Raw genomic sequence first — 27,958 nt, forward strand, 5'->3', positions numbered from 1 at the left:
CTTTGAATTGGAACTGGATGCTGGACTGCCCTGGAACATTTATTTTTATAACTACATCCCTGGGGAAGATGTACCTGCTCTGTGGTTGTCTCTTCATATAATGACATCCCACACAGCATTAGTTTCTTGAGAGATGTCATTGATCATTATGACCAATAGAATTCTTCAGACACTGTTGTCTGTATTCATAACAATGAGACTGGATTATTTTGTCAGCTGAATAAAGTGTTACAGCTGGATAATATGACCATACAGTATTATGTTAAACATGTAATTACATTAGTGTTTTGATATAAAGACACATGCTCAAAAGTCTGTAGCATACTAGTCACTTGTATATGTGCATTTCAGAAAATCTGGGTGTCCTTGTGTGATAATCTGAATGTATAAGACTAACAGTAAGACATTCCTAATTATAAAAGTAATAGTATTTTGTATTGTATTTCAATCTAAAAGTAAGTGTAATAAAGTTCAAAATATGTTTACTATAATACAGAGAGGTTATAAATTCTTTAGCAACATTTAGTTATGTGCAAATACAAGATTCAAATCCTTTTGATCTCAATTCTTATGCACTTTAACTGTGCCTTGCAAAATTAATTGCATTATAATGCTAGCAGAGAAATTAATTTAAGTGCCAATTACATATGTTTCAATCGTGACAGATATTTTATTTTAAAATGTTCTATTATGTCAGGTTCATCAAAGAAATAAATTTAAGTTTTACTATAAAAATAACTTTATTTTCTTTACTCCAGAAAGAGGATGAAATTTATAACCTGAGCACTGTGTTGTGTTTTCTATATATTTTATATACTGCACCACTTTATCAACCAATATTTGTACACAACTCTTTACAGGTTACATGAAGTGTTGCAGTGTTGCATCCTGTTTGTGGTGCTTATAAACATGAGTAAAAATGGAGGGGTTATCTTCACACATACATTCGTTTGTGTGGTGGTAACTCCTCCATTTTTATATACATGCAATATCTTATCCATAACCCAACTACACGCTGCTCCTCCTCCTCCTCCTCCTCCTCTTCCTCCAAGTCAAGACATATAGCCAAGTAAATGCCAGGGCATTGAATGTAGCATGTAAACAATTATTTACAAGTGTAACTTGTGTAAGATGGTACAATATATATATATATATATATTGTACTACTTAAAAAATAGCCTGCTGTATATGGAAAGAGGATGTTGGTATCAAAATGTGGTATATACTTGTGATGAATGCTATTTAAAAATATAATAAATTGTTCTCCCTGGCACTGAATCCTATTTTGTAAACCAAAGGAATCCTTGCCAAATGCATATCTTATGAATTAATCAGTAGGTACATTGTCCAGTGATTATTCTGTATTGTGTACATATTCCATTAAGTTCAGAAAACATCATGACATTAATTATGAAACAAACTTTTCTATGAATATTATCTGTTACAAATTTACGTGTACTAGATATTTCGCTACAGATTGTAGAGCTTCTGGAAGTAAGAAATTACATAACTTTATTTAAGAACAAAAAGGTTTTCAGAACTGAAACCTCCTAATTATTGTTCTTTCCATATATTTGTGAAGGGACACTTTGGTTTCAATGTGTTAAAGAATGATGCCACCACTCAATACTCATCACTGCCGCTGAAGTCTTCATCATCGTCATCATCATCATTGCTGTCATCATTATCATCATCATCATCATCATATCATCATCTGCAAGGGTTGAGCTTGTTGGTCCAATCTGTCCTCAAACATCAAGCCATCTTCTTCTTGACCTTCTTAGATCATGTTTTCTGTTGGTTGATAATGTAAAATTTGCTTGGGAGCTCTCTCTGATGGCATCGTCGGAACATGTACCAGAAAATTGTTCTTCCTTTAACATATCTGTTTGTCTAACTTCCTCATTCTTAACTGTGGCCTTGTTTTACTACTCACATTGTGCCATAGAGCACAACTTGAAATATACTGCAGAAATCACAAATCTGCTGCTTCAAATCATCCTTCATCTGTTCTTCTAAGAGTTCTACATTTCACTGTGTACATCAGGCATGGCGGTGCCATGGTTTTTATAGAATTTTGACTTCATATCTCTTCTTGTTTTGTGTTCCAAATTTCTTTATTTTTCCAGGCTGATACTGGAACTGAACTGTTATTTATATCTTCTTGAGCATGTGGCATTAATACTTCACATCACAAGCATTTAAATTTTGAAAGTTGTTATATTATTTTCTCCTTTGTACTATTTTAAACCTCACTCAGTACATCCCTTTAACGGTGATGTTATATTTTTTTTGTAGAAAATTTAAGTGGAATGGTTTAATTACTTCTTCCAATAAATTAATTTCCTTTGGAATTCTCTCTTCTTTTATCAGTACTTCTAACTTGACCACCTGTGAAAAGTATTGTGTACAATAGGATAGAGTTTATTTTAAAATTGTTTATCATACTTTTCTGCCATTCCATTATCATTTCTTCTAAATGCAAACCAAAGAGCATGGGGAGTTAATGGACATTCTTGCTTAATTCTCTGATATACTTTAATTTCTCTGAACTTTTAGCTCTGCTCAGTACTGTTACATACTGTACTATTGTAGGACCAATAAGAGTAAGACACAAAAAGGGATACTGTATTGTTCTTTTTTTTTTTTTTTCTTTTTCTAACTAGTACTCCTATGTTTAAGTCTGAGAGGGAAAAAGAGAAGAAGTGTGCTGGCAGACTGGTAAGACTCCAGATCTGTATTCAGGAGACACTTGGTTCAAATATAAAATAGGACACCAGGTATCCTGATATACACATTTCTTTTGCTTTCCTCAGTTTCTCCTGGAAAATTGTTGGATAGTACCTCCATTAGGCCATGACTGCTTCCAATTCATCATTCATCCATCATTCTACCATTAAATACTATATTACATAGTCTGGCTACTGACAGTGATGTAAAATAAACCACAAAGAAAAGTACAAAAGATGAAAATTGTTTCACAACACAAATGTAATTAAGATTATTATTGCTTTGTTATTGCTCTCAAATTATTTTATTTATTTAAGAATAATTCCTGCAAACATATCTGTGGCTGTCTGTGTGTGTGTGTGTGTGTGTGTGTGCATAAATTATGGTTGGCTAGAAGGCAAAGAATGAGGTGGGCTAGCTCAGATGGTATAGTGTATAAGCTGTGGACTGAATGACCAAGGAATCGGTGTTCTATTCCAAACAGCATCCACGGTGGTAACAGGGCTCACTAAACCCCTGTTCAGTGGGTAATAGCGACATTTATCTTGGGGTAAAGAGTGACCATGGCATGAAGATGACCATCCACCTTTACAACTCATGACTGTATGGAAATACGTATACCTCCACTCCTACATATGCCTTCATGTCATGGTGTGTAACTAAGCATAGAAAAAAAAAATTACCTTTTAGGACCTGCCACCGTGCTTTATTCTGAGCAATTTCAAACAATTCCACATTCCACTTCCTTAAGGTGGACAGAGATAGTAGCTTTCAAACTAGATAGTTTGAAAGATACTATCAGTGGCAGGTCCTAAAAGGTAAATTTTTTCTGTCCTTAGTTAGTTAGGTCTAGTTTCTTTCCTTCAGATTATCAAAATTTTTAACACTTTTCTCATTAACAATCAAGTTCCTTCCGTCAAATGTGACACTTTTATAAGTTTTCCACCTCGGAACTGCCAGAACAAAAACATCACACCAAGGTATGCCAACCTAAAACTAAAAGGCTCTAATAACGCAACAAAATTAACTCAGAAACAACTTATAAAAATTAGAATAAATAATGAACTAAAATTTCTATATATTAAAAAACAAAACATTAATAATCAACTTTATAAATCACACCTAGAAAATGCCCAATACTGGCAAACCAGCTGGCCATTGATAGAAAACAACATAAATCAGATACTAAACGAGGAATCAAAAAAACACTATGAAAAACTCAATAACAAAATTAATAAACTAAAAAGCCAACTAAACGAAAACATCCAACCAAAGAACAAACAAACATTCTACCCACGCCTACACAACATGACCAAAATACAATTCACCGAAAACGAAACTAAACTATTAAACAAAGGTACCAAATTTAATATAGGAATACCACCTAAAAACCACATAAAGCAACTAATCTACGAAACAGAAAACGCAATAAGGCAAATAACAGACAACACCCAACAAGAAGCCATAAGGTACCTAGCAACAAAAAACATACAACAAATATTAAAGAACAAAACAACAAATAAGGAATACAAACAACATATACACACAACCAAACAAATAAAACAAAAACTAATACAAAACAAAGCAACAATTGCCGAAGCAGATAAAGGAAAAACATTAGTGATCCTTTACAAAGACGACCTAAACAAAAGAGTTAAACATTTCATTGACAATAATAATATCATGGAAATAAACAAAGACCCCACACTAAAATTCCAAAAAGCCGTTCAAAACGCGCTAAAACAATGCAAAACAATAATAAACTCCACAACAAAGAAACAGGTTCAACAAATGAACCCAAAAGCACCCAACATGAATGCAAAAATTAAAATTCACAAACAAGAGGCCCCAATCAGGCCGGTAATAAACAATACCAACGCCCCCACACATAAATTGGCAAAATACATACACCAAACACTAAAAAATGTATTAAACCTAAAATACGAATATAATATCACCAATACAGCACACTTCGCAGAAAACATTAGTAATCTAAAACTAAACACAACTCACAAAATAATAACAATGGACATTAAAGACCTATATGTCAACATTCCAACAAATGAAACACTCAACATAGCCAAAAACCTACTCATACTAAACCACACAGAAAGAAACACTAAAAATGAAATCATACTTATACTTAAAACGATATTAGACCAGAATTATTTCCAATATAACGATAAATTCTACAAGCCAAGATCAGGCATAGCCATGGGTTCGCCTTTATCAGGCATAATGGCAGAAATCTTCCTACAACACTTCGAACAATGTAAAATAAAACACCTACTTGAAGACAAAAACATCGTCTACTACAATAGATACGTAGATGACATAATTATGATTTATAATCAAACTAAAATAACACCACAACACATACTCAAACAATTCAATGAACAAAACAAAAACTTACAATTCACACTAAATGAGGAAACAAATAAACAAATAACTTACCTAGACCTAAAACTTACTAATGATAACGGACGAATACACATGGAAATTTACAGAAAACCTACATCAACAGACATAACAATAAATAACACATCATGTCACCCCCAAGAACAAAAACTAGCAGCATACAAGAGCTGGATACATAGACTACTTACCCTAAAGCTCGAAGATACAGCAAAAAATAAAGAATTAAACACCATTATCGAAATTGCACAAAACAATGGATACAGAAAAGATGAAATCACACGAATACACAATAAACTAAAACAAAAAATAAACAATCCAAACACTAACGAGAAAAAAGAACAAAAATGGATCACATACACATACACGGGAAATTATATAAGGAAAATTACTAAATTATTTAGGAACACAAACATAAAGATAGCCTATAAAACCAATCACACACTAGGCAAACTAGTACACGAAAGGAAAAACATCGATCCATATGAGCAAAGCGGAATCTACAAACTGACCTGCCAAAGTTGTCAAAAGGTATACATTGGCCAAACGGGCAGAAAACTGTCAACCCGATACACTGAGCACATTCGCAACATAAGATTAAATAAGGACGAATCGGCCTTCGCCCAACATATATTAAACACAAGACACCAATATGGGCCGATAACCACAGTCATGGAAATCCTCGAAACAGCTAAGAAGGGCAATTTAATGAATATAAAGGAGGATTTCCAAATATATTATCATAACAAACACAAAAAACTAATAGAAGAACAAAGACAGATAAAAGAAACCAATAATCAAAAAAACCTCTTCGAACTCATAATACAAGATTCGTACACACCCACACTAACGTCACAAACACAGGATACATAAACCACACGACAGCACTCCTTAAGCACACAAGCATCGCAACACACAGACAAGCAACATCAACAACCGACAGGTAAGGTTATTGAACCTTAAAAGTATATACACATAAAAAACTTATATAATACAATCTAAATAAAACCACAATTTTTATTTACAGACAACACACGTCAACAACATCCCGAAGAAAAAAGACTGGGCCAAGCGGGAAAGAATTCTAGGAATTTTAAGAATTCTTACTTCAAATAACGAAACATAATTTTTACAGAATTAACGACGAATTAAATAAGAAAGCTACCGTGGTGTGTGGAAAACCTTTAGTGAACCGACACTCTCGGCAATTTTAACTATTGTAATTATTTTAATTAACTGGAACGTGGCTATTTTTAACAAAGTGAAGTTTTGTGTGTTGGTGATTTCTTTTTCTACTATAAATGCCTCTGATGATGGCTCCGTGGTGAGCCGAAACATGTAAGGCAGGTGGTGACGAGGTGGAAAACTTATAAAAGTGTCACATTTGACGGAAGGAACTTGATTGTTAATTTGTTAGTGTGACGGACCAGAATGAAAGACCTTAAACTTTTCTCATGTTGCAATATTTTTATTCCCTATTCATTACTTCAAAATTTTATCTTTTTTTTTTTTAATTCGTTTAGTGGGAGATGGTGTCCAACTGGGTACACTCAGCACGGCGGCCACTGATTGGCCCATTGTAGCCTACCCCAGGTGATTATGATGATGGAGAACTTGGTGGAATGAAGATTGGCAGGGGAAACCGAAGTACTCGGAGACAACCCGCCCCAGCGCCACTTTATCCACCATAAATCCCACTTGACCAGACCCAGAATCGAACTCGGGCTGATCCGTTACCTTAACTATAGTTTCATAATCAAGTTTTTCACACCTAAGAGAATTATACTATTTTCAGAGAACAGATTTCTTCTGAAGAGAATGACAGTTGCTCAGTTAGTAAGGATATTTCTCACCTTTTATGGAAACCGAAAGTTCATTTTCATAGTCACAAAATGCCCTGTTATGCCCTGGGCCAGATGAATCCAGTCCATATCCTCACAGTGTCTTCAACTGTATTAATTAAAAATAAAATAATCAATAAAGCAGAGAAAAAGAATCATGACAGCAGGGCTCTAAAGTAAATGTTGTAAATTCACCAGGTATTTTAGGTTTTGAGGTTCTCATAGAGGTGGTTAAAATGAGTTCTATCTTATGGGACATAATGTCATGTAGTTTGTTGAAAAAGTCACCCAAAGTTTTGGAGAAATATGTAATCTCTAAAATGTTGGGTGACTTTCAATAGACTGCATGGCGTCATATCCTTGAATGTAGAACTTTTCCCCAAGTATTATTTTCAGCTGACTATTGTTATATGTGGAGACTGTGTTCCTGAAAGTCACAGTGTATATTTTATGCTTGTAAAATGGGGAATGTGCATATGTGAACACTGAGCATGGTGCAAAAGGAGTAGGAAATGGCATGAGTGAGTCCAAATGGTGGAAAAAGTCATGGATACTGCATTCACAAGTTACTAGGCATGCACAGTAGCAACTGTTGGCCCCTTAGACAGGAGACTAATGCTCCTCATGTCACTGAAATAAAACTGAGGATGTGAGAAAACACAGATAATGAAAGTGTATATAAAAATGTCTTCCATCCTCTTTCTGGGAGCCATCTATATTTTTCTGCCTCTACCTATATAAGAAACAAATATATATGAAAGTTAAATGTGCATTGTTCTTATTTAACTCATTGAAAATTATTATTTTTGTGTGACAACAATAAAATTTTTGTAATAAAACTGATATTCATATATCACCATAGTACAAAAATAATATTAGAGAGACTGTTAAAAAAATATTGTAAATATCATATCTCATTTGTCTTTGTGTTCATTCTCTGCAGGTACAAATCTGATTTCAGTTAGAAAGCCATCACTGGAAAGCAAAAACCAACATACACCATAACACATAGAGTAAAAAATATTTACACTTTCTCTATAAAAAATTCATAGTCTCAAAAAGTGTTTCAAGAAATAGTCAGAGATATTAATGTGGTTTATATTTTATGCCATATACAAAGGTTTTATAGGGTAAATCATATTGAGAAACTCGGTGACAATTTTATGTTGTGTCTGAGGCTTTCACAGTGACAACTATGAATAGTACTATTCTCTGGGATGTGATGTTTGATAAAGTCAAATATAAGTTCACTGATATTTTGAAGGAACATGTTAACTCATTTTCAGAGTCAAAGATTAAGCTGAAAAAGCAACCACAGATAACCAAACAGCAAGTACAGAGTGCAGTGTGTAGAAAACCTGTTTCAGATATATGCCTCTGTAGGAGCAAGAAGAAGAATAACTAGTACTGATCCTGAAAAGGGCCATATTTGCGAAAGTGGAGAGATCAGATTTTCTCTTTCCCTTATCTGTATTGCCTTTCTCTACAGTCCTTTCATTGTGCTGTTCATTTACTCAACTTGCTCTTTGACACTCTTTGACCATGAAGATGAGGACAGCATATTTCTCTGAATCATCAGTGAACTTCTATTGAACTGGCTGGCATCACAGCCCGGATGAGAATATTCTCAAAAATCATCTGAGCTCCAAATGAAGCACAGGCTGTACTGGACTGATATGAATCAAAGTTATACATGCCTAGTTGATTTTAGTGTAGACCCCCATTCCCCAGAACAAATTTCATCAAACTGAATCAGTTTGATTTGTGTCATTCTGGTCCGTCACAATAACAATTACAAATTATAAAACACTCCGTCCAATGTGACCTGTAAGTTTTTTACTACATAAAAACTTAACACCCTTACATGTTTCGGTCTCTGTGGACCATCTTCAGAGGGTAAACATCACTACAAAAACATGTAAGGGTGTTAAGTTTTTATGTAGTAAAAAACTTACAGGTCACATTGGACGGAGTGTTTTATAATTTGAAACTGAATCAGTTTTGTGTGTGAAATACACACATGATTTTCAAATCATTCATTAACCCTATGGCAGCAGTTTAACAAAATACCTGTTCATTTTTTCAACCTAAATTTAAAACTCTTGTGGGAACCTCATAGACATACCACACTCTATAATATATTTTCTTTTTCAGTCATATCAGGATAGTAAAAAGCGACTTCCTGCCAACCAGAACCAATCACAAAAATTAAAGCAAGAGAAATGTAAATGAAGGGCACATTGCAGAATATATCATATGTGACATGGAGAGGTAGAAAGCCACTCACTGAATATGCTGGAAGAAAGGCATAAGGGAAAAGCTCAAGTGCAGAATGTGTTGAATATGACATGGGAAGGATTAATTGTACACAACTGTGCAAAGAATTACAATATTGGTTTCAAAGAAACAATAAAAATCCATGCTGAAATTCATAACAAAATATAATATTATTGGTATTATATATGTTTTATTGTTACTGTAAACTTCACAGTATAGCTTTCATTACATACAAATTTATAATTTGAAAATCCCCGCTTGGAACATACATTTTTTATGCAAATCAATTTTGACTTTTATGATTCAGTGACCCAACTATGAAACATTCACAAACAATTTTGATAAAACAAGAGAAAGAAGCAGAGATTTTCAATTATGTACATAAGACATGAGAACTTATATACATAGCACAACATTCCAGTAATGATTTCAATTACAATGACTAAATGTAACCACAGTGATACAAATTGGATGACCATGACTGGAAGTACATGTATTTTTGTAGATTGTATCATCTACATGCACTGCATAGCAGAAACAGTGTGGAGAAAGGCCCTCTCATGTACAGTGTAAATAATATGGCAATTATTTTATTCATGAATAAATATATATATATATATATTTATTCTTACTTTCTGCAACGAAAATACAATGCAGTTTCTTTTGCCACACTGCAGAGAGCAGCACAAGGGCTCAGTTTGTGCTGCAATCTATTATTACAAGTAGCACAAGAAATTGCATTAATTGATAGAGTCTCGTTGTCCGTCCAAGTTCGTTTTAGTTTGTAATGAAACATTGATTAATTTAATTTGAAAGTGCTTAGACTACAACGTCATCTGTACATTGACAAATACATATGAGTAAATTTTAAGTTGGTAACAATTAGATTAGATTATTTTTGCAACTAATGAACATCTATTTTAAATTTTGAACAATATGGATATGTTATGTATATAATAATACACATGTTTAAAAAAATCCATGTTCTATAACCTAAATAATGTATTTGGAAGGCTTGTTATGTTCTCTGTCTGCCATATTAACATGAATAATCAATTACCAAATAAAACAGATATCTGCCTACGATTTTATTATATCAAGTATCCTTATAAAATATCTCAGATGCCTCCTGCAAATAGGGCATCAGGTTATTTGTGCGTGAATCTAACTACGTTGTTTTACATATGACAGGTTTCTGGTTGAAGCAGATATTCCTCTCACAACCATGATGTCCCAGTACCAAAAGTTTTATAAATAAGTGAACCAAGATAATCACACAACAACAGGGGACCGTTTCTGTTTTCGCGAACTCAACCCTGACTGTTTGACTGTTGCTTTTCTGCCAACATGTGTCTCCTGCTATAACTGCACATCTTTTATTTGCTGCTTTTGTTGTGTTGCCGAAATGGAGATGGGTCCATTACTACTACTGTTGATTATGTGACAAGTTGTTGTAAGTTTAGCTATTGATTGCTGCTGCTGCTGTGGTTGTTGTGGCTGACTGTTGGGACAGTTGGCATTACTGCTATTGTTGCTCACTCCTACTGTCATTGTTTGTGTACTTCGGTTCACTAGTAAACGTGGTTGGTGCCGTCGCTGCAGCTGGTGTACCACATCTTCTCGCAGTTCCAAGTCAACACCTGATCACAAAACAGAATAATGTGACTGACAAGAGCACATTTTAATTTTATACAGTGCTCTAATTTGGTGATGTGGAAGGGTACCCAGTACTGACACCTTAAGAAAAAGAAGAATCGTTGCGAGTATGAAGGGAGAAATGTACAGATGTAAAACAACACATTCTTACGCTACATAGCATGAAATACTGAAAAAAATCAACAAACTATAAATAAAATAAAATAATTAAAGATAACTAATACAAGCTGATGATGATGATGATGATGATGATGATGATGACAATAATAATAATAATAATAATAATAATAATAATAATAATAATAATAAACTTGCCTGTCAAAAACAAAACTTCTTCTTTGCATAATGACAACAATGTTTCCTCTCCTTGAAGTGTGGATATATCTTCTTTACTACATGTATCTAATATTCTTCTTCATGTAAGTTTTAAAGGCTTGAAGTAAAATAAAGATTGGAGGAAAAATGTAAACAATAAATAAATCTTCATAACTTCAACATAACTCTGTTAATACCAGGTTCAATGTACAAGAACAGAATAAAATGTGAAACTTCCCCTGTGCTTAATTAAGAATAATGTGCATATTAGAGTTGGAGTATGGAGCTATGTATTTGTGGCAATGGATGGAGATGAATGGTAAGCTTCACTCTCTACATATCGGAGAGGGATAGGGTGGGCACCAGAGTCAGCCTGAACACAGTGGTGATAACATAAGCCTCCAATTGTCAGTCGGTCTGTCAATTAAATTGCTGCTGGCCTTCGCCAGCACAGTCATCCCTCGCTTCAATCTCCTCAAGATATTTATTCTTGTTTACACATGCACGTGTTTCAAATGGGGCCTCCTCTTTAACGAAGAAGGGGTTGCTATTTGTACTGTAGTCTCAGCACTAGCATATCCATGCCGTCATGGCATTCTGGTCACTATGGACTCTGTGCACCCTTTGTCACTGAACAATACTAAGTAACATTTATACAAGGTAAACAGAGGTTTCCTGTCAATGAAAGCTTGTACAGCAGGTTATGCCTTCACTTAAGTAACTACTCTGAAACGTCAGCCGAATGGTCGTAGGCCTAACCGCCGCTAGGTTCAAGCCTTACTATATCTGGCTTCTCCTTGTCTAATACCAGGTACATTTGCATTTACATGGTGTAGGATTACTTCTGCCTGTGTCCCGCATAATTTAGTTATGTAGTTATACACTTGAGGAATTTTGAAAGCCACTTGTAATTCACGGACTTGTGTGAACCTGTCAAGATTTCCAGTAGCGCGAAGTATTCTGTTCTGCAGGTGCTTCAATTTCAAGAGATGAGTGTCCACTGCATACTCTGAGGCACAACAGGTATAAGTTATAACTGACCTAATAAGAGTTTTGTAAAAAGTAAGTTTAATATTTTACTTAAATGCAAACTTTTTAGTAAAGAATAGTTTCTCATGTCCATGCTCAAGGCCTTAGTTATAATCTTTTCATATGGTGTCACCATATCATCCTGATATCAAAACTGACACCAAAATACATTACATTGATTACAAAAGGAATGTTTCATCCATTTTGTTGCAGTAAGTTGACAGGGACTCTTTAAGTATTCTGCAGAAACAGATGGCTTGAGATTTCAAAGGGTTAATATCTTATAAAGTACCATTCCTCTGCTCTGTCACATCACAACAATAATTATTCATTAGAGAAGTGAGGACTATATGTGCTGTGTAAATGTGTATGTATGCATGTATTCTTGCATGTGGGATACTTGTGCAATTTATTTACATATGTAATACAATGCCAGCTGAAAATTCATGGGAAATTTAAGTGCTAACACAAAGTTGAAAGTGGAATAATTCTCAGGATTTTCTGTCATTTGATCATGATGTCTTATGTTGTGTGTACTCGTAAGTATAGTCATTCAGAAAAAAAAAACCTTTCAATTCATTTTGAATCATTAGCAGCTAATTCATAAGAAACTAATTATTTTATGAGTTGATGTCCTCACAGCAGTGAGTTTGCAGATTTCGGTATTTTGGGTTGTGACATTCTGTAATACTGAAGATTGGTACCAATGTTCTAGAGAAACTTAAACCTTGAAAATGGAGACAGCTTGTTCCTCCATAACCTTGGTATACACGTATAAGATCGGTATGCCACAATTCACAAACCACAATTTACATTGATGATTGTTAGATACATGTAAATAATTTAAAAAAGGAATTAAAAAACATAACTGCTATTGATGAAAAGGTCAGTCAGTTCACTTTTCATAGTTATTACTATATATAGCTCTGTGTACATATTTTCTGACGTCTTGTGGGCATATTTAATGAGAATTAATTTGATCTGCACTAATCTTAATAATAAATAAATCCTTTACCGTCACTCTGGAGGCCTGAATCAAGTCCCTGGGAGGAGCCACTCTGCTGAGGACCTGTAGAATGGAAAGGCTGCTTCTGCTGGTTGCAGATTACTGCAGCCATCATGCTTCCTGTCTGTGTTGTTCCAGTTACAGCAGGGCTCTTGGTGGCATTGTATCGTACCTGAAGAACAACATCAACTGAGATAGAAACAACATCTGATCCTGCCAAAATTCAGTGAACATTATTTATTTACAGATAGTGTGAAATGAATAGACTGTAGTCTAGTACATTAACTCAAATCATCCTGTTAGTCAGTTTTAAATGAAAAACCTCAAGATTGAAATATCAAATATTATAATCAGGGATGAATAAATGTTAGCACAGTTAACCAGATACATAGAATTTATACTCACCAGGCATATCTCCACAGTATGAACTGTATCCATGTCATTACAACTGCTCTACACCAGCCTACTTACCATCACATAACATGCAAAACATGTGAATTATTGGGCCTATACTATATGTGTACTCTACTTGCAAAGCTGGACACCTCCCAAAAAAGCTGATGTTTCATTTGTTTTACTCTGCAGTTCAGCCATGAAAGGATTCTCTGGCTCTCATGTAAATTTTTACCTTTGAAGATGGATGGATTTCCAATATCTACACACTGGATCATTAACTGCTCAAATCAAATCAAATCAAAAGACAGAAAATGGAAGAGAGTATTAAAAGATAAATTTCAAAAAATTTCCATTTGTTGACCTTGGTTTTTATGCCCAAACGGATGTGTGGATTTGCTGAGTCCTGACTTACAATAGTCTACATTTATTCACTTCGTTATCAAGCCTGATCTTTCACTTACATATACTGTGGGCATTTGATGATAAAACTCTGAGAAAGAAATTTGTAAAGTATGAACTTACTGGCATCATACTCTGACGCACGTTACGTTCTGGGTGAACAAGTATGATGTACAGTTTCGGTGAGAAGAGACATGCAAGTGTTACACTTGCTGACAAGCTAATTGTCACTGACATACTGGTGATCCTCAGTGGCACATGGTTTCCTGTTCCAAAGTAGAGTGGCACAAAAGCCAACCAAATCACACATGTAGTGTACATTGTAAACCCTGTAAAAGAAGAAATGAACTGGGATAGAATTCTATAAATAGAACTTAAGTCTAGCAGCAACTTATGACATCTTCCCATAGTCTGACAATATACATACATACACCCATTTCATTTCATAAGTCCAAAACAAATGTACATAAAGGTCGTCATATAAAAAAAAAACACAAATACAAAAAATTTAAACAGATAACAGAATAATTTAAACTAATTGTTTATGTTATGCTCCACATATTCAGAAACTGTATAAAAGGAATTATTCATAAGATATAAAGACAGCTTATTTTTAAAACTAATTCTATCCTCTTCAAGGCTTTGAATGGTTATGGGCAATGTTGAATAGTTTAATGGCAGTAAACATAGTACCTTTCTGAAAAGCAGACAGATTCGAGTTTGGCAAATATAATTGCTTTCGATTTCTTGTATTCAAACCACGAACATCTAAACCTGTACAAAATTTAGTTTGATTATCAATCACAAACATCATCGAGAGAATGTATTCACATGGCAATGGCAGTATATTCGATTTCTTAAAAAATCCCTATATGAGTCTCTAGGTCCCACTCCAAATATAATCCTTATTACTTTTTTTTTTTTTGTAATTTAAAAACTCTAAAATTATTCGTTGAGTTGCCCCAGAAAATTATTCCATACTTAAGAATAGAGTGGAAATAAGAAAAATACAAAATTCAAAAAAAATTTTTACTCATAAAATAAGATAAACTCCTAATTACAAAAATAGCTGAACTAAGTTTAGGGAGAATATACTCTATATGACTCTTCCAATCCAAATTCTTATCAATTTGCAGACCCAAAAATTTTATCACAGGAACTTCATTTATAAACAAATTCCCGCTGGCAACTGCCAGAGACTTATAAGACTGTTTTAGAGCAAATCTAATATTTAAGGCTAACTTATTAGCTGTGAACCAATTTACAATAAGAGACAGTGTACTCATGACTTTATGCTTAAGCTTAGCATGACTATTACCGGTAACCAAAATACTGGTATCATCAGCAAAAAGAAAAACTTTAGCCAGTTTATTAATATATGGAGGCATATCATTAATGTAAATAATAAATAGAAGTGGTCCCAAAACAGACCCCTGAGGAACCCCTTGCTTAACTCTTTCCCAAGATGGAAAATAGTCCTGACAGTCATTAGTTTTAATGTGCGCTCTCTGTTTTCTATCCAAGAGATATGATTTGAACCGGTTTAATATACAACCCTGGACACCATAATACTCTAGTTTAGATGTCAATATCTCATAATTAATACAGTCAAAAGCCTTAGCAAGGTCACAAAAAATCCCTGCAGTTTGCAGTTTGTCATTCCGGACCTGAAGTATGCCAGTCATAAAAGAAAAAGCAGCATGGTCTGTTGAGAAATATAATTATTGTAAGGGGCAAGATATCCATGCAAATAATTAAGACACCATGAAGCAACACTGCTTGGTCATCATACTTTTCAGACCTGAAGATGGAAACATTATATTCCTTTGAAATGTTGGTGAAGTTCTACCAGACTACATAGCATAATATACCAGAAGATATTGTTCTTCCATCATAAGAGATGGTACAAATATTCCAAGTGATGATGGATAAGATGTTTGTACAGGGGAGTCACATCTTATTTTCGGGGTTATGTTCTGCAGAAAGCATGTAAATTCAAAATCATATATAGTCAGGATTACCCTTGAAAATCCCTTACATTGCCCATCAACTATATGCTTTTTACATACCCAGTTACATGTAAGTATTTAATGTTTATGATAAAGAGTACATATAAAGTAAAATGTTTCATGTTTGTGCCCTTTTAAATTACAAGTTCCAACAAATTTCAATTATGAAAAAGTGACAAAATCTCATGCATGTTTCTTCCAATCGCACTTTTGTAATGGTCTAATTTATATTATGAGATCTGATGAAAGTTTAGTTTGTAGTTTTCAGATAATGAGTGCACGTAGTCTGGTAGCTGGTTACCAACAAACTCAAGTCCAGGTCTAAACCATCCGAACAGGATATCCTGGCCACGTATAAATGTAAAGACTGTCAAGCAAGTACATACCTATGTGTTTGGATTCATTGAATGCCTCTGGGATCTTGCGTGTGAGAACAGCATATATGGTACACACAATGATGAGTAGAATGGGATAGCCAAATGCTATCATATATGATGCATCAATATGAGATGAGCAGACCAGATGGTTATCTTCTCTTGTGGGGTAATGATGCACAGCCCTGGGTGGAGACACTAGGATCCACACCCCATTTATAAGGACCTGAAACACACAGCATACATTATCCAGTGTGCAGCGTAATAATTTTCAATTGTTTGTAATTTTGAAGGCTCAATGACCTTGAAGTCATTTATCACCAGTACATGCCTGTTATTGCAAAACTAAAAGTAATGCTTTGGACTTGTATTCAGGAGATTCATAGTTCAAATCTCAGTTGTGACACCAGCTATCCTGTGATTTTCCTAAACCCTCAAGGTAAATGCAAAATTACACCTCAGTTAGGCCAGGGCTGCTTCCTTCCAAATTCTTTCTTACTTATTAATCATCAATTATCCCAATATTTCATACTATGTAGCATGAAATAATGATGGTATCATAAAATGAACCACCACAATCCTAAACACTTCACTGATATTGCACTAAAGAGTCAAAAATTACCTTTCCTTATATTGTGTTAAATATTCACTAAATAAAAATTACAATTATAATAAGTAAATAATTTAATAAATGTAATTGAAATATTTCAATGAAGGACATATTTTACATTATATAATAATTATATAATTATTCATTCATCAGTAATCTGTCAAGACGACAGGTCCACAGTCTCTTCCAAAACAGTTCCTCCACTTGATGCGATCTAGAGCTTTCTCCTTCAAATGAAAATATCCTCTTCTGTCTCCAAGGTCATCCAGCATCTTCTTAAGTCTTCTTCCTCGTCTTCTGGTCACTTCTATCCGCTCCTCTATCTTATATAATAATTATGAGGAATGCGTATAGGATATTGGTGGGAACGCCAGAAGGAAAGAGACCACAGGGAAGACCAAGGCACAGGTGGGTGGACAATATTAGAATGGATCTTAGAGAGATAGGATGGGATGGTATGGATTGGATAGGGAGCAGTGGAGGGCTCTTGTGAACACGGTGATGAACCTTCAGGTTCCATAAAATGCTGGGAAATTCTTGAGTAGCTGCAGAACTGGCGGCTCCTCCAGAATGGCTCAGCCCCATGAGTAAGTAAGTAGGTAAGTAATAATGATGAGGGTACCTGCTATTTACGTCTGCAGTACAGATTTAAGAAACTGACCTGAACACCCACAAGTCCGCTGCAAATGAACAGCTGTGATCGAGGTGATATGAAACTAGGCCTCTTAGCTGTCCTCTTGCCTGCATTGAAGATTCTGGCTATGCGATTTGTTTTAGTCAACAATGCAGCATATACAACAGTGAAACAGAAACCTGCTCCAAACCTGGAAGAGTAACAAGAGTAGAACAATTTTCATCAAGGTATAAACTGTCACAGAATTTAGAAATAAAACTCCACTGTTTCTGTAAGTTCTTAATTCTAGGATTGCAAATTCAGTGTACCATGAACTCTAGGACTATCAGAACAGAAGTAATGGTAAAGATATCAGTGTTTCTAATTAATTAATGACAATGGTAGGAGAGATCTGAGGGAGAGGCGTTGCATTTCCACATATTCTCAACTTTGATATTAGATGGGCTTCAGTGATGAGGTTCACTGCCTGGTCACTTTACTGCAGTGAAAGGCCTCCAAAACCCAGAGTTTGTGAAGCTGACTGGGGCTCATAACCAGTCTAGAGGCTGTGGAAAAAAGATATATAAGAAGTCTAAATGTTTCCTCAGGCAATAACAAAGCCCACTGCCCTACCCTCCTCCAGTTAACAAAAGAACAAAGTCCACAGAATTTTTTCAAATTTAATGACACGATACATCCCAATGAAACAGTGATTGGCATCATCTCTTAAAGCAGATTTATTTACATTGTTCCATATTTGTACAGATTACTGCAATAATGGGCATGAACATAAGGAAAAATTAATTTTTATTTAACAAAAGAAAGAAAGGGAAGTTGTAAAATGTACCAGAGGGAGTTGGAGAGACTTTGTTTCTTGAGGTCATGAGAAAGTGAATATGCCAAAGGAAGTAAATGAATATTCACAAATATTGGGTTTGAAAGGAAGATTTCATGGCGTTTTTAAGGTAATACCACAGTATCTGTCTGGAAAGACAGAGGCCAGCTCAAGTCATTATGAACCTAAGGTGTAAGGATGGCACCTGGAACCTCCAAAATATGAAGTATAAGTGTCAGACGCTTAGCCACATACCTTTGAATGCCACAGACCACATCAGTAGGACGCAGAACCAAAGCAAAAGTGACACAGTAACAGAGAAGTATGCCAGTGAGCAGAACATAGCTGAGCTCCCGGCCTGATGCACGCACTACAGGTGTGTCATTGTGACGTACAAACACACCACAAACAAACAACGTGATTAGGATTCCAGTAGACGACAGAGACATGGCACCGATAGCAGGGCCACTCTCTGGTCTCAGGAACACCTCAGGGATTTCACGGCATGTAACACGTGATGCATCTGGTACCGTTCCCTCACGGCAAGTTAGACACTGTGTTTCATCAACTGGGTGCTGGATCTGAGAAAATTAACAAAAACCATTACAAGAAAAGGTAAGCCTATACAATACAATGACCAGAAAAATGAGGAATTTATATATCTTAACCCTTTGACTGCCAAGTCCCACCGAAGAACTACCCAGTAGAAAAGGCCAGGCTTCTCAGGAGACTATGCAGTTGCACACACACACAAAAAAACAATACTTTCTCAAATGACTTTCAAGAGAAAGCAGGTAGAGATCATACGTAAGCCTATTCTTTCCTTCAAATATTCGTGTGTTACACTTCACTCCATCTGTTCACAGAAATGCTGTACCAATTAATTAATAATGATACAATGCCTTCAGCAGTGGTAGTTTTTAGTGCAAGCATCGTGAAAAAATCTAGTCAATATGTGGCATGTAAAAGGTTAAGAAGGGACTCATACGAGGACACTCTACTAAAAGAGCGAAGGAACTGTTGAAGTTAAACAGGAACCAGCTACAATGTGTGGTGGGATTACTTACAGGACACTGTCACCTTAAAGGACACCTCTTCAAACTGGGATTAAGTGATAGTCCCACTTGTGAGAGGTGTCAAGAAGAAAATGAAACAGCCACACATATCCTGTGTGAATGTGAAGCCTTAGCTTATTTAAGATTACGTCACTTAGGTCAATATTTTATGGAACCAAGTGACTATTTCAACATCCCCATGTACAAAATCCTGCGCTTCATTTGATGCGCAGGATTGCTGAGGGGATAATCAGAAGGGGAGGCACAATAGATCACTGTGGTCACGGTGCAAGGGCCAAGAAGGCCCACCCCTTATACATACATTCATTCATTCATTCATTCATTCATTCATTCATTCAAAAGGTTAAGAAGTTATTAAAAATAATTATTTAAAATAGTGGCAACATAAGGGTATAAGACAGTCTCTCTGACTTTAACACTGAACTCACTTTCCCAGCCAGTGACAACGTCCTTACAAACATGGCTTTGATGAATAACTTTTGGTAGCATTTCTCATTTCTCGAAAGTGTGATAAATGTCCCCCTTATCTCAGCCAACTTAAGTTGATTATGCTAATAATACATTGCGTTAAATAAATAATGACACTGGAACTACAAATAAATAAATATCATATTGTTAACAGAGCTGACTTCTTCATGGGATCGTACTTTGACACAGGGGCAATATTAATGTACCTGATATTGTGTGCAGTTGAAACAGTGCCAGCAGCAACTTTCCCCCTCCACAAACTTCTTGGCTTGTCCCACATCACATGGCAGACTGCACACTGATTCAGGTGGCTGTGGGTGACCCAGTTTGAACTGGATTTCTGCAAAGAACCAAAAGAACTTTAGACATACTTGGCAACTCAGGGAAGAGTTATGAATGTTATGGACTCATCATATAATGGTGTGATAACAGCAATCAGTGAAAAAGATTACAGTATTTTCAGAATGAAACTTTATATCAGATGGACAAATTGTAATGACAATACTAGGGCTGAATGAATGACTGAGATGTGGTATTAGCAACCCAACAGAACTGCAAAACATTTTTTTCTCTTACGTGCAGCACTTACGGCAGTGTTGAACCAAGTTCTAATGTAATATTAGGTGGGTACTTTAAGAAACAGAAGGTAAGTACATATTTTTTGGCAGCAAGTTAACATAATCTCTTGTATAAATTTATATTTTATATACACTATAATGGCTTATGTCATGTGGATGGCACCTGAAGATAAATTAAAAATGGTTTAACACAAGTGAAGCTTGCTTCTTATCAGACATATTAAGTTACAGTTCATACTTCTTGTATACCTGATTACATCTTACCAGACATGTTAAGCCATAGATCACCTTCCATGTGTCTTACCGGACATGTTAAGACGCAGCTCGCCCTCCATGTACTCTCCGACCTTGATCCACTGGAACTTTCCAGGACTTGTTTGTTTGAAGTGAATGATATTATAGCGGGCTGGGCCATCGCCATTTGGGTCAAAACGGAAATTGTCTCCACTCAAACCCTTAAAAGTCACTTTGCGCAAATACTTCAGCAGTTCGGTACCCTTGATGGGCTTCATTGCATCGCACAGTCCTGCGCGTCCTTTACACAACTCATGGTGCATGTCTCTGAAACAGGAATACAAGCTTCAAGACCCAGTGAAATAAAGACAACATGCCAACTTAAACCTCATGGAGTTTACATTAGATCAATGAACAGTTATTTGCTTTAACAATTTTAAAAATGAAGACTGCTTCTTTTACATGTGGAACGCATTTTCAAGTAGGCACTTGACAAGTGACAAAAGCAGACATAATAGCATAGGCTTGAATAAAGACTACAATCCATCAACACACTCAACATACCCCACCACGATCCAATGCCAAATGTCAAATATCAACATAAGGGAAGGCAATTACATCATGTACACAACATTTTGAATCAAGATAATACCCATAAGCCGAAATACAGTCACAGAAAATCACAGCCCCAACACAACCAAAAGAGAAAAGTTATACCTTATTTAAAATAAGGATGAGAATTAACCACTAAAAATATTCAGAACATATTTCCATAAGATTAATATTTTAACAATTATTAATATTTAAACTTTTTGATATATTTTATCTTCACACATGTATTTATTAAAAAGCTCCAATTTTCACAATCTCCATAATGAGGAGTTTCATAACTTGTACTCTTCGCCAAGTATACTTAGAATGATCAAGTCAAGGAAGATGAGGTGGGAAGGGCATGTAGCACGAATGAGGGTAAAGAGGAATGCATATAGGATATTGGTCAGAAACCCAGAAGGAAAGAGACCACTGGGAGACCAAGACATAGGTGGCCGGATACTATTACAATGTTATAAAGATAGAATGGGGTGGTATGGACTGGACTGATTTGGCTCAGGATAGGGACCAGTGGAGGGCTCTTGTGAACACGGTGATGAACCTTCGGGTTCCATAAAATGCTGGTAAATTCTTGAGTAGCTGCACAATTGGAGGCTTCTCCAGAAGGGCTCAGTTTCGTGGAGTTAGGTAGCTATGTATTTTATGTATATAATGACATTAGAATAAAGAATAATATATTATAATCCATTATGAACCTACAGAAATATAATTTTTCCTGTTGTTTTGCATGTGTGTGGATATGATGTCTCACTCAGCAGCTGAGGTTTCTGAGGACAAGCTGTTCAGGGTAAAGTTATGAGAATGCCAGAGAAATTTATGAAAGGGGCTGAAGAAATTACATAAAGAACATGGAAGTTGCTGCATTCTGGGAGTTGATGCAGTGTAGTTTTGGTAGACAGGTACCAACACTGTGAAGGATCATGCTGCCTCCATCTTGTGTGAACCTATTTTTCGGAGGAACATATCACTGCAGCCACCTGCTCACGCTGAAACATCATTTGCGGATTTTTCTACCCTGCAGATGGAGGCAATACGTTCCTCTGAAACGTCAGTTCACACAATATCTACATGGCGCCACATCCCGGAAGACGGCATTATTCATGCTCACTGCTGTGAAAACCTCAACTTTTACATGATAATTTGTGGTTTTATCAAGCATTATCATTGTGATGGATAAGGTTGTTCTGATGTTTTAAAAGAAAGTACTGGCTCTATCTTCAGGATCAAAGAACAAGCCCAAGCAAGCAACCTGCAAGAAACAAGCAGAGTAAGCCATGTGTGGAATATCTGATTCAGATGTAGGCCTAAAGAGGAGCTCAGAGGCAGCCAGATGCAGCAAAGGGGAAGAGTAAGTAGAGCTGGCCTTGACAATGGCCCATTTCTAAGCCTACAAAAAAGGAGGCTCAGGATGAAAGCCAATGGTGATTTATTTTTAACATTGCAAAATATTTGCAGATTCTGTAAATGATGGGGAATTTCTTAACTAAGCAAAGGAATAATGGTTTCTCAATGACTTTTCTCTATGCAGTTAATTAGCTGGTTACCACAATTTAGTGTTAAAGCATGATGAGGGCCATTGTACCTGAAAGCATGGGCGAATGCCATCACTGCATCACTAACGAACTGGAGTTGACCCTCAAAGGCGGTGTTATCCCGGTGGAGCCGCTCTGTTATGTCACATTCCTTCTTGTAATCCTTGTTGTATGGCGTGAGGGAGCTGTTGGGGTATCGACAGTGAAAATGGCCCTCCCAGAACTCTGAAAACACAGACAGAACATAGATTATAATAATGTAATAAAGTGTCTGTAGCTTCTTCCACGAAATTGGCTGTCAGTATTCTGCTATACTTTCAATTACCTCTGTCTGCAGTTTTTAAATTGTTATATCTGAGTTTGTATGCAGATATTCTGTGTCTCCCGTTGGAAAACCTGGATGCTGTCTCTTGGGAGAAGATCTAGTGGCGCCCTTGCGTCCAACCCCCTTTTAGCCCTTGTGAACACTGTGTAGTGAAAATGATCATTACCGACATTCAAGCGAACAGACAGGGGAACATGAGGAACATTGGTAGAGGAAAGTAAGGGGTATGGGGAGGGGGAGGATTCATTGCATTTCATTCCAAGGCCTCAGTATCGATACATATCCAGGTTCGAATCTCGACCGGGTTAGCTAGTGGCTGTTTGCACTAAAACGTTTCCATTTTTCTTTTTTACAAAAATTCTATCGCGAGATATATACTAACTCTTCATTAAGTGATCACTTTGTGGATCGAAAGTAAAGCGAAACAAACTTCATGTAATACCCAAGGGCACAAGTCAGTTGACATACTTTGATCCATTTAGTTAATGAAATTAACACAAAGAGCAAAATGCACTGGTATGGAATCTATATTGCTGTTTGCTATCAATTTCATCAAAACTCAATCATGATCGCGTTTCAGAGGATAACGTTTACGTTTCGGAACACATTCCCCGGTTCCCCCGTACTCCCTCTCTCACCATTAAATGGCATAGTAACATGAATAGCATTTCCCAGAGAGGTTCAAACAACTGAACAAATTATTCCTGTCAGCTTAGCTACGTGAAGTTCAGCTGCGAGTGGGTATGTTAACTTCGACAATACGATCATACATTGCTCCACTGGGATTGGGCACCCTCATAACAGCGCTGTAACAACACACTGCTGTCATAAGTAGCCTGCACACATATTTATCAACATTTACTACTCTGTTGTCCAGAAGAACACAATAAATATACTGTGGCATGTACACCCGTTGCTAGGCGGAAACCGCGAGATAGGCGACTGTACAGCGACCGTTGCTATGTAGTGGCCCGCAGACAATAGAGGAATCGTGTTTTCTGTGCGGTCCGCTAAGCAACAACTGAATAACAGAGAAATGTCACTTTCTTTGTGGTACGTTCCGAGATGTTATAAGCAAGACAACTGGCGCAATGAGTTAGTTAAAATATAAGAGGCTTAAAATTTGCGACGGTCAAGCTTACGACCAATCAAATTCATAAGCTGACGCTATAGAATAAGGTTTACTTACAAGTAAGACATGCATGATGTGCCTTGCAAAGCCTGGACTCACAGAGGACATGTGCGCAGTGCAAAAGCAAGAATTTGCAATAACATGCTACATGTGCGATACACACATTGGACAAAGACGAAGCGAAGCCTATTCATGAGAGACAAACCCATCCTCTAGTCAGAGAGGATGTTACATAAGGACTATGGCCGAAACGGTTCAGTTGCAAAAAAAAAAATCTCAGGTAGTGAGCCTCGAGGAGCTTGGCGCCAAGATTAAATGATTGGCGGTAAACCGGAAGTCGTAAAGTAACTTCGACTTTGACTTAATGAGTCAGTTGTGGGACGTCATCTGAAGAACACCCTGTAGCATTATACGAAACCTGCTACTTCTTTAGCTTGCCTTTGTATGTGTTTCTATAACGGAATTCATTTGTTTTGTTCACCGTAAAAATTCAGCCGATCTCTTCCACAACAATTTCGTCAAACTCAAGCACATCGCACGCGCCTCCAGATTTCGATGAGGGATTCATTCATTCATCAGTGGCTCTACAGCCCATTGCTGGGCCTTAGTCTCTTCTTCAGTTTCGTAATATTTTTCCTTACACAGTCGGTAGGACTCCTTGAACAAGTGATCAGCCAGTCGCAAGGCTGCTATCTATACACAAACAACACAAACACAGAATAAACACACACACAGACATCCATTCCTTGAGTGGGATTCGAATCCATGATCCAAGCTTTCGAGCAAGCGAAGACAGTTCATGCCTTAGACCGCGCAGCTACTGTGATCAGCGAATGAGGGCTTGCTCTGTTTTATTTGAGGCTTACGAACGTTTTGATCTGAAGAACAACCAAGGAAATGAAAACAGGGAAATACAAAAAAGATGAAAAAGAAACAATTGAAATAGAAACGAAATATTTGAAGAATAGCACAGGTAAAAAAGCTATGTGCCTCAAAACAAAGCATCCGAAAATGAAGAATGAAAAGCAATGAATTTAAAAGAAACACAAGAAAAGAGTTAAATGGGAGACGGACTGCATGAAAAGCAGAAAAAGAGACTAAAATACGGTACTATACTGAGCAGGGTGTAGAAGATTTATTAGAACATTTCTAGTATGAATAAAAAGAAGTGTAAAAAGAGCGAGCCCTAGAAACAGAACTGGGAGCATTCAGTGAAGACGAAGGGGGACGAAGACGGACTCGATGTTAACATCCGTTACACAGAAACAGTTCCAGCACCTTGAGATTTTGTGCTACTACTTCTAATCAGGTAATCAGACACGTTCACAGGTGATACTCTCCGGGTCTCACTTCTCTGGAGACCTACTTCGTGTAGACGCTTAGGTACGGACTTACGTCATCCAATTACTGCTGATGCTATCAGAGCCGGGAAGAGCTTCAACAGATCGTCACAAGGAAATAAGGGGTACTGCCAGAGAATTCAAAGAACACTTGTCAATGTGGGGCTGGCGTCTCACAGACTGTCTCTCTCTCAATCATCAAGGGGTTGGTGGGATTATTGTTGTGTTCGCGAGAAGAGAAAGATAAGCTGAGGGCATATACCCCGACAAAGAGCGGTACCTCAGTTTATAGCATGGACGTTATCAATCCTCAGTATCCTGGGTGATCATGAACGTACTGTAGCGTGTAGAGCTGTTCCTAGGCAACGGCTTAGTACACACCTTCCCGCGGCAACGGATACGCATCAAGAATAGAGGTACTGTTGCAAAAGATGTTTTCTACTCGGACTATGTAAATGGGTTATAAGGATAAATGAAGCAAGAATAGTTCAGTTAGGAGAAAAAAGGGAGAAAAATAGCCATTGTTAGGAGCCGTTACCAGGAGACGTCTAGTAGCAGACTGAGAACATTAGTCTGTGCTGTAGTGATTTGTAAAGTGTGAAGATCAGGATGGTGCTGCAATTAAGTGTCATTACGAGATGTGTGTTAAATTGGTCAATAAACCCAGTATAATTCAAAACCCTAAGTCACTCTAGCCGGTCCCGGTAGCCGAGCGGTCTAAGGTATGCACTGTCTTCGCTCGCTCGGAAGCCGGGATCGTGGGTTCGAATCCCACTCAGGGCACGGATATTTGTGTGCGTTTTTCTGTGTTTGTCTACATGTAGAGGCCTTGCGACGAGCTGATCACTCGCCCAAGGAGTCCTACCGAATGTTTAAGATCTAGTAAACCTAAGTGAAACGGAGAGTTTCATGGAGGTAGGCCTAGGCCCACTGGGGCTGTAGCGACACAGAAAAAAAAAGTCACTCTAACACGTTACATTAAATCTGAATTAAGTTATATAACACTATACGAGACACTCAGAGAGAGAGAGAGAGAGTGTGATAATGTATAGTAAAAGAGTAGACGAAAGTGATAAGTCATGGGAGAATTGAGAGAGAGACTTTATGGGGGGGGGAGAGAAAAGGCATTGTTTTGTTAGAAGGTTCCTGGGTTTCGCTCGCTTGTCCTTCTGAAAAAACAGTGAAACAAGAGACGGTACAAAGGAGAGAAACAGTAACTAAACCATTAGCCGCGGAATTCAATTTTATGAGTTAATGTTGAATTGTGCAATTCGGAAAATAATTTGATGGCTTTGACAGAAAAGGAGCTTAATTTTGGTGAATTTAAGGCGGGACGGTTGCATGATAAGCGCGCAATAGCAAACTGAACTTGGGAACAATCTCGGCATTTGCTCAAAGACAGTAAAACAAAGAAACCAGTACCAATACGGCAGGTCGAAAGTCCTTCCAGATGCACGCTGACTTGTTCAGAATCAAAAGAACACGTGAGATTCCGTATATACTCGTATATGCCGTTGCTTTAGTAATAAACTGAATTCCATATCTCCTAAAAATGTATATTGGTTTCTGAATTAGGTAAAAGAAAAGGCATTCCTGCAACAAACCGTGGAGGCCCATAGGGTTATGAGACGTTGGGGTCCCCATCTTTTGTAGACAATCGGCTCACAGATGGCGGTGAGGTTGTCAGCCTTATGCACCGGCCGCCCTTTATCACCCAGGAAGATTCTTGGTACACATTTCTGTTAGAGGTTGAGTCCACCGCAGAGACATAGTGCGGCTGGAAGAATAAGGTCAATTGGAAAATCCAATAACCTCATCAGGAATCGAAGCCGCGACTTTCCGGCTTGTACGTATAATAATTGTTACTGAATTGTATGTCAGAAATAACAACACATTAATTACTGACAATTTTTATTACATATAAAGAAAAGAGCAGTACATATTTAATGTGTTCCTTTAGTGTCCATACCGCCCGAAGCGTAAAAAGTGACGTAGAAATCATTCGGTAATGCACCTACCCGCCGGTCACGGTAGCCGAGCGGTCTAAGGCATGCACTGTCTTCGCTCGCTTGGAAACCGGGATCGTGGGTTCGGATCTGTTTCCTGTGAGGTACGAACTGAATTCTTATATATTATTCTTATACACTGCCGGTCAC

At 36.9% G+C, this 27,958-nt stretch overlaps 1 protein-coding gene across 5 annotated transcripts in view; it reads right to left on the reverse strand.

Annotated features, from left to right (window-relative positions):
* LOC111862499 (metabotropic glutamate receptor 2) overlaps nt 1–27,958 on the reverse strand; it is a 1,033,882-nt gene that overhangs the window by 6,464 nt on the left and 999,460 nt on the right. For 3 of the 5 annotated variants that reach the window (XM_023847974.2, XM_023847981.2, XM_023847986.2), the window contains 9 exons: nt 23,056–23,230; nt 20,932–21,188; nt 20,256–20,389; nt 18,761–19,086; nt 17,719–17,881; nt 16,460–16,673; nt 14,188–14,393; nt 13,279–13,441; nt 8,971–10,903 (listed from right to left, as the gene is read on the reverse strand). In XM_023847974.2, coding sequence (XP_023703742.1) covers nt 10,623–10,903; nt 13,279–13,441; nt 14,188–14,393; nt 16,460–16,673; nt 17,719–17,881; nt 18,761–19,086; nt 20,256–20,389; nt 20,932–21,188; nt 23,056–23,230 — 1,919 coding nt within the window. In that variant the 3' untranslated portion in view covers nt 8,971–10,622. Of the gene's footprint in view, nt 1–8,970; nt 10,904–13,278; nt 13,442–14,187; nt 14,394–16,459; nt 16,674–17,718; nt 17,882–18,760; nt 19,087–20,255; nt 20,390–20,931; nt 21,189–23,055; nt 23,231–27,958 lie in introns of those variants that run through there. The other 2 variants (XM_023847993.2, XM_033750785.1) reach the window with 2 other exon arrangements.

Source organism: Cryptotermes secundus, unplaced genomic scaffold, assembly GCF_002891405.2.
Source record: "Cryptotermes secundus unplaced genomic scaffold, Csec_1.0 scaffold882, whole genome shotgun sequence".
In the NCBI taxonomy this organism is placed as follows: Eukaryota; Metazoa; Arthropoda; class Insecta; order Blattodea; family Kalotermitidae; genus Cryptotermes; species Cryptotermes secundus.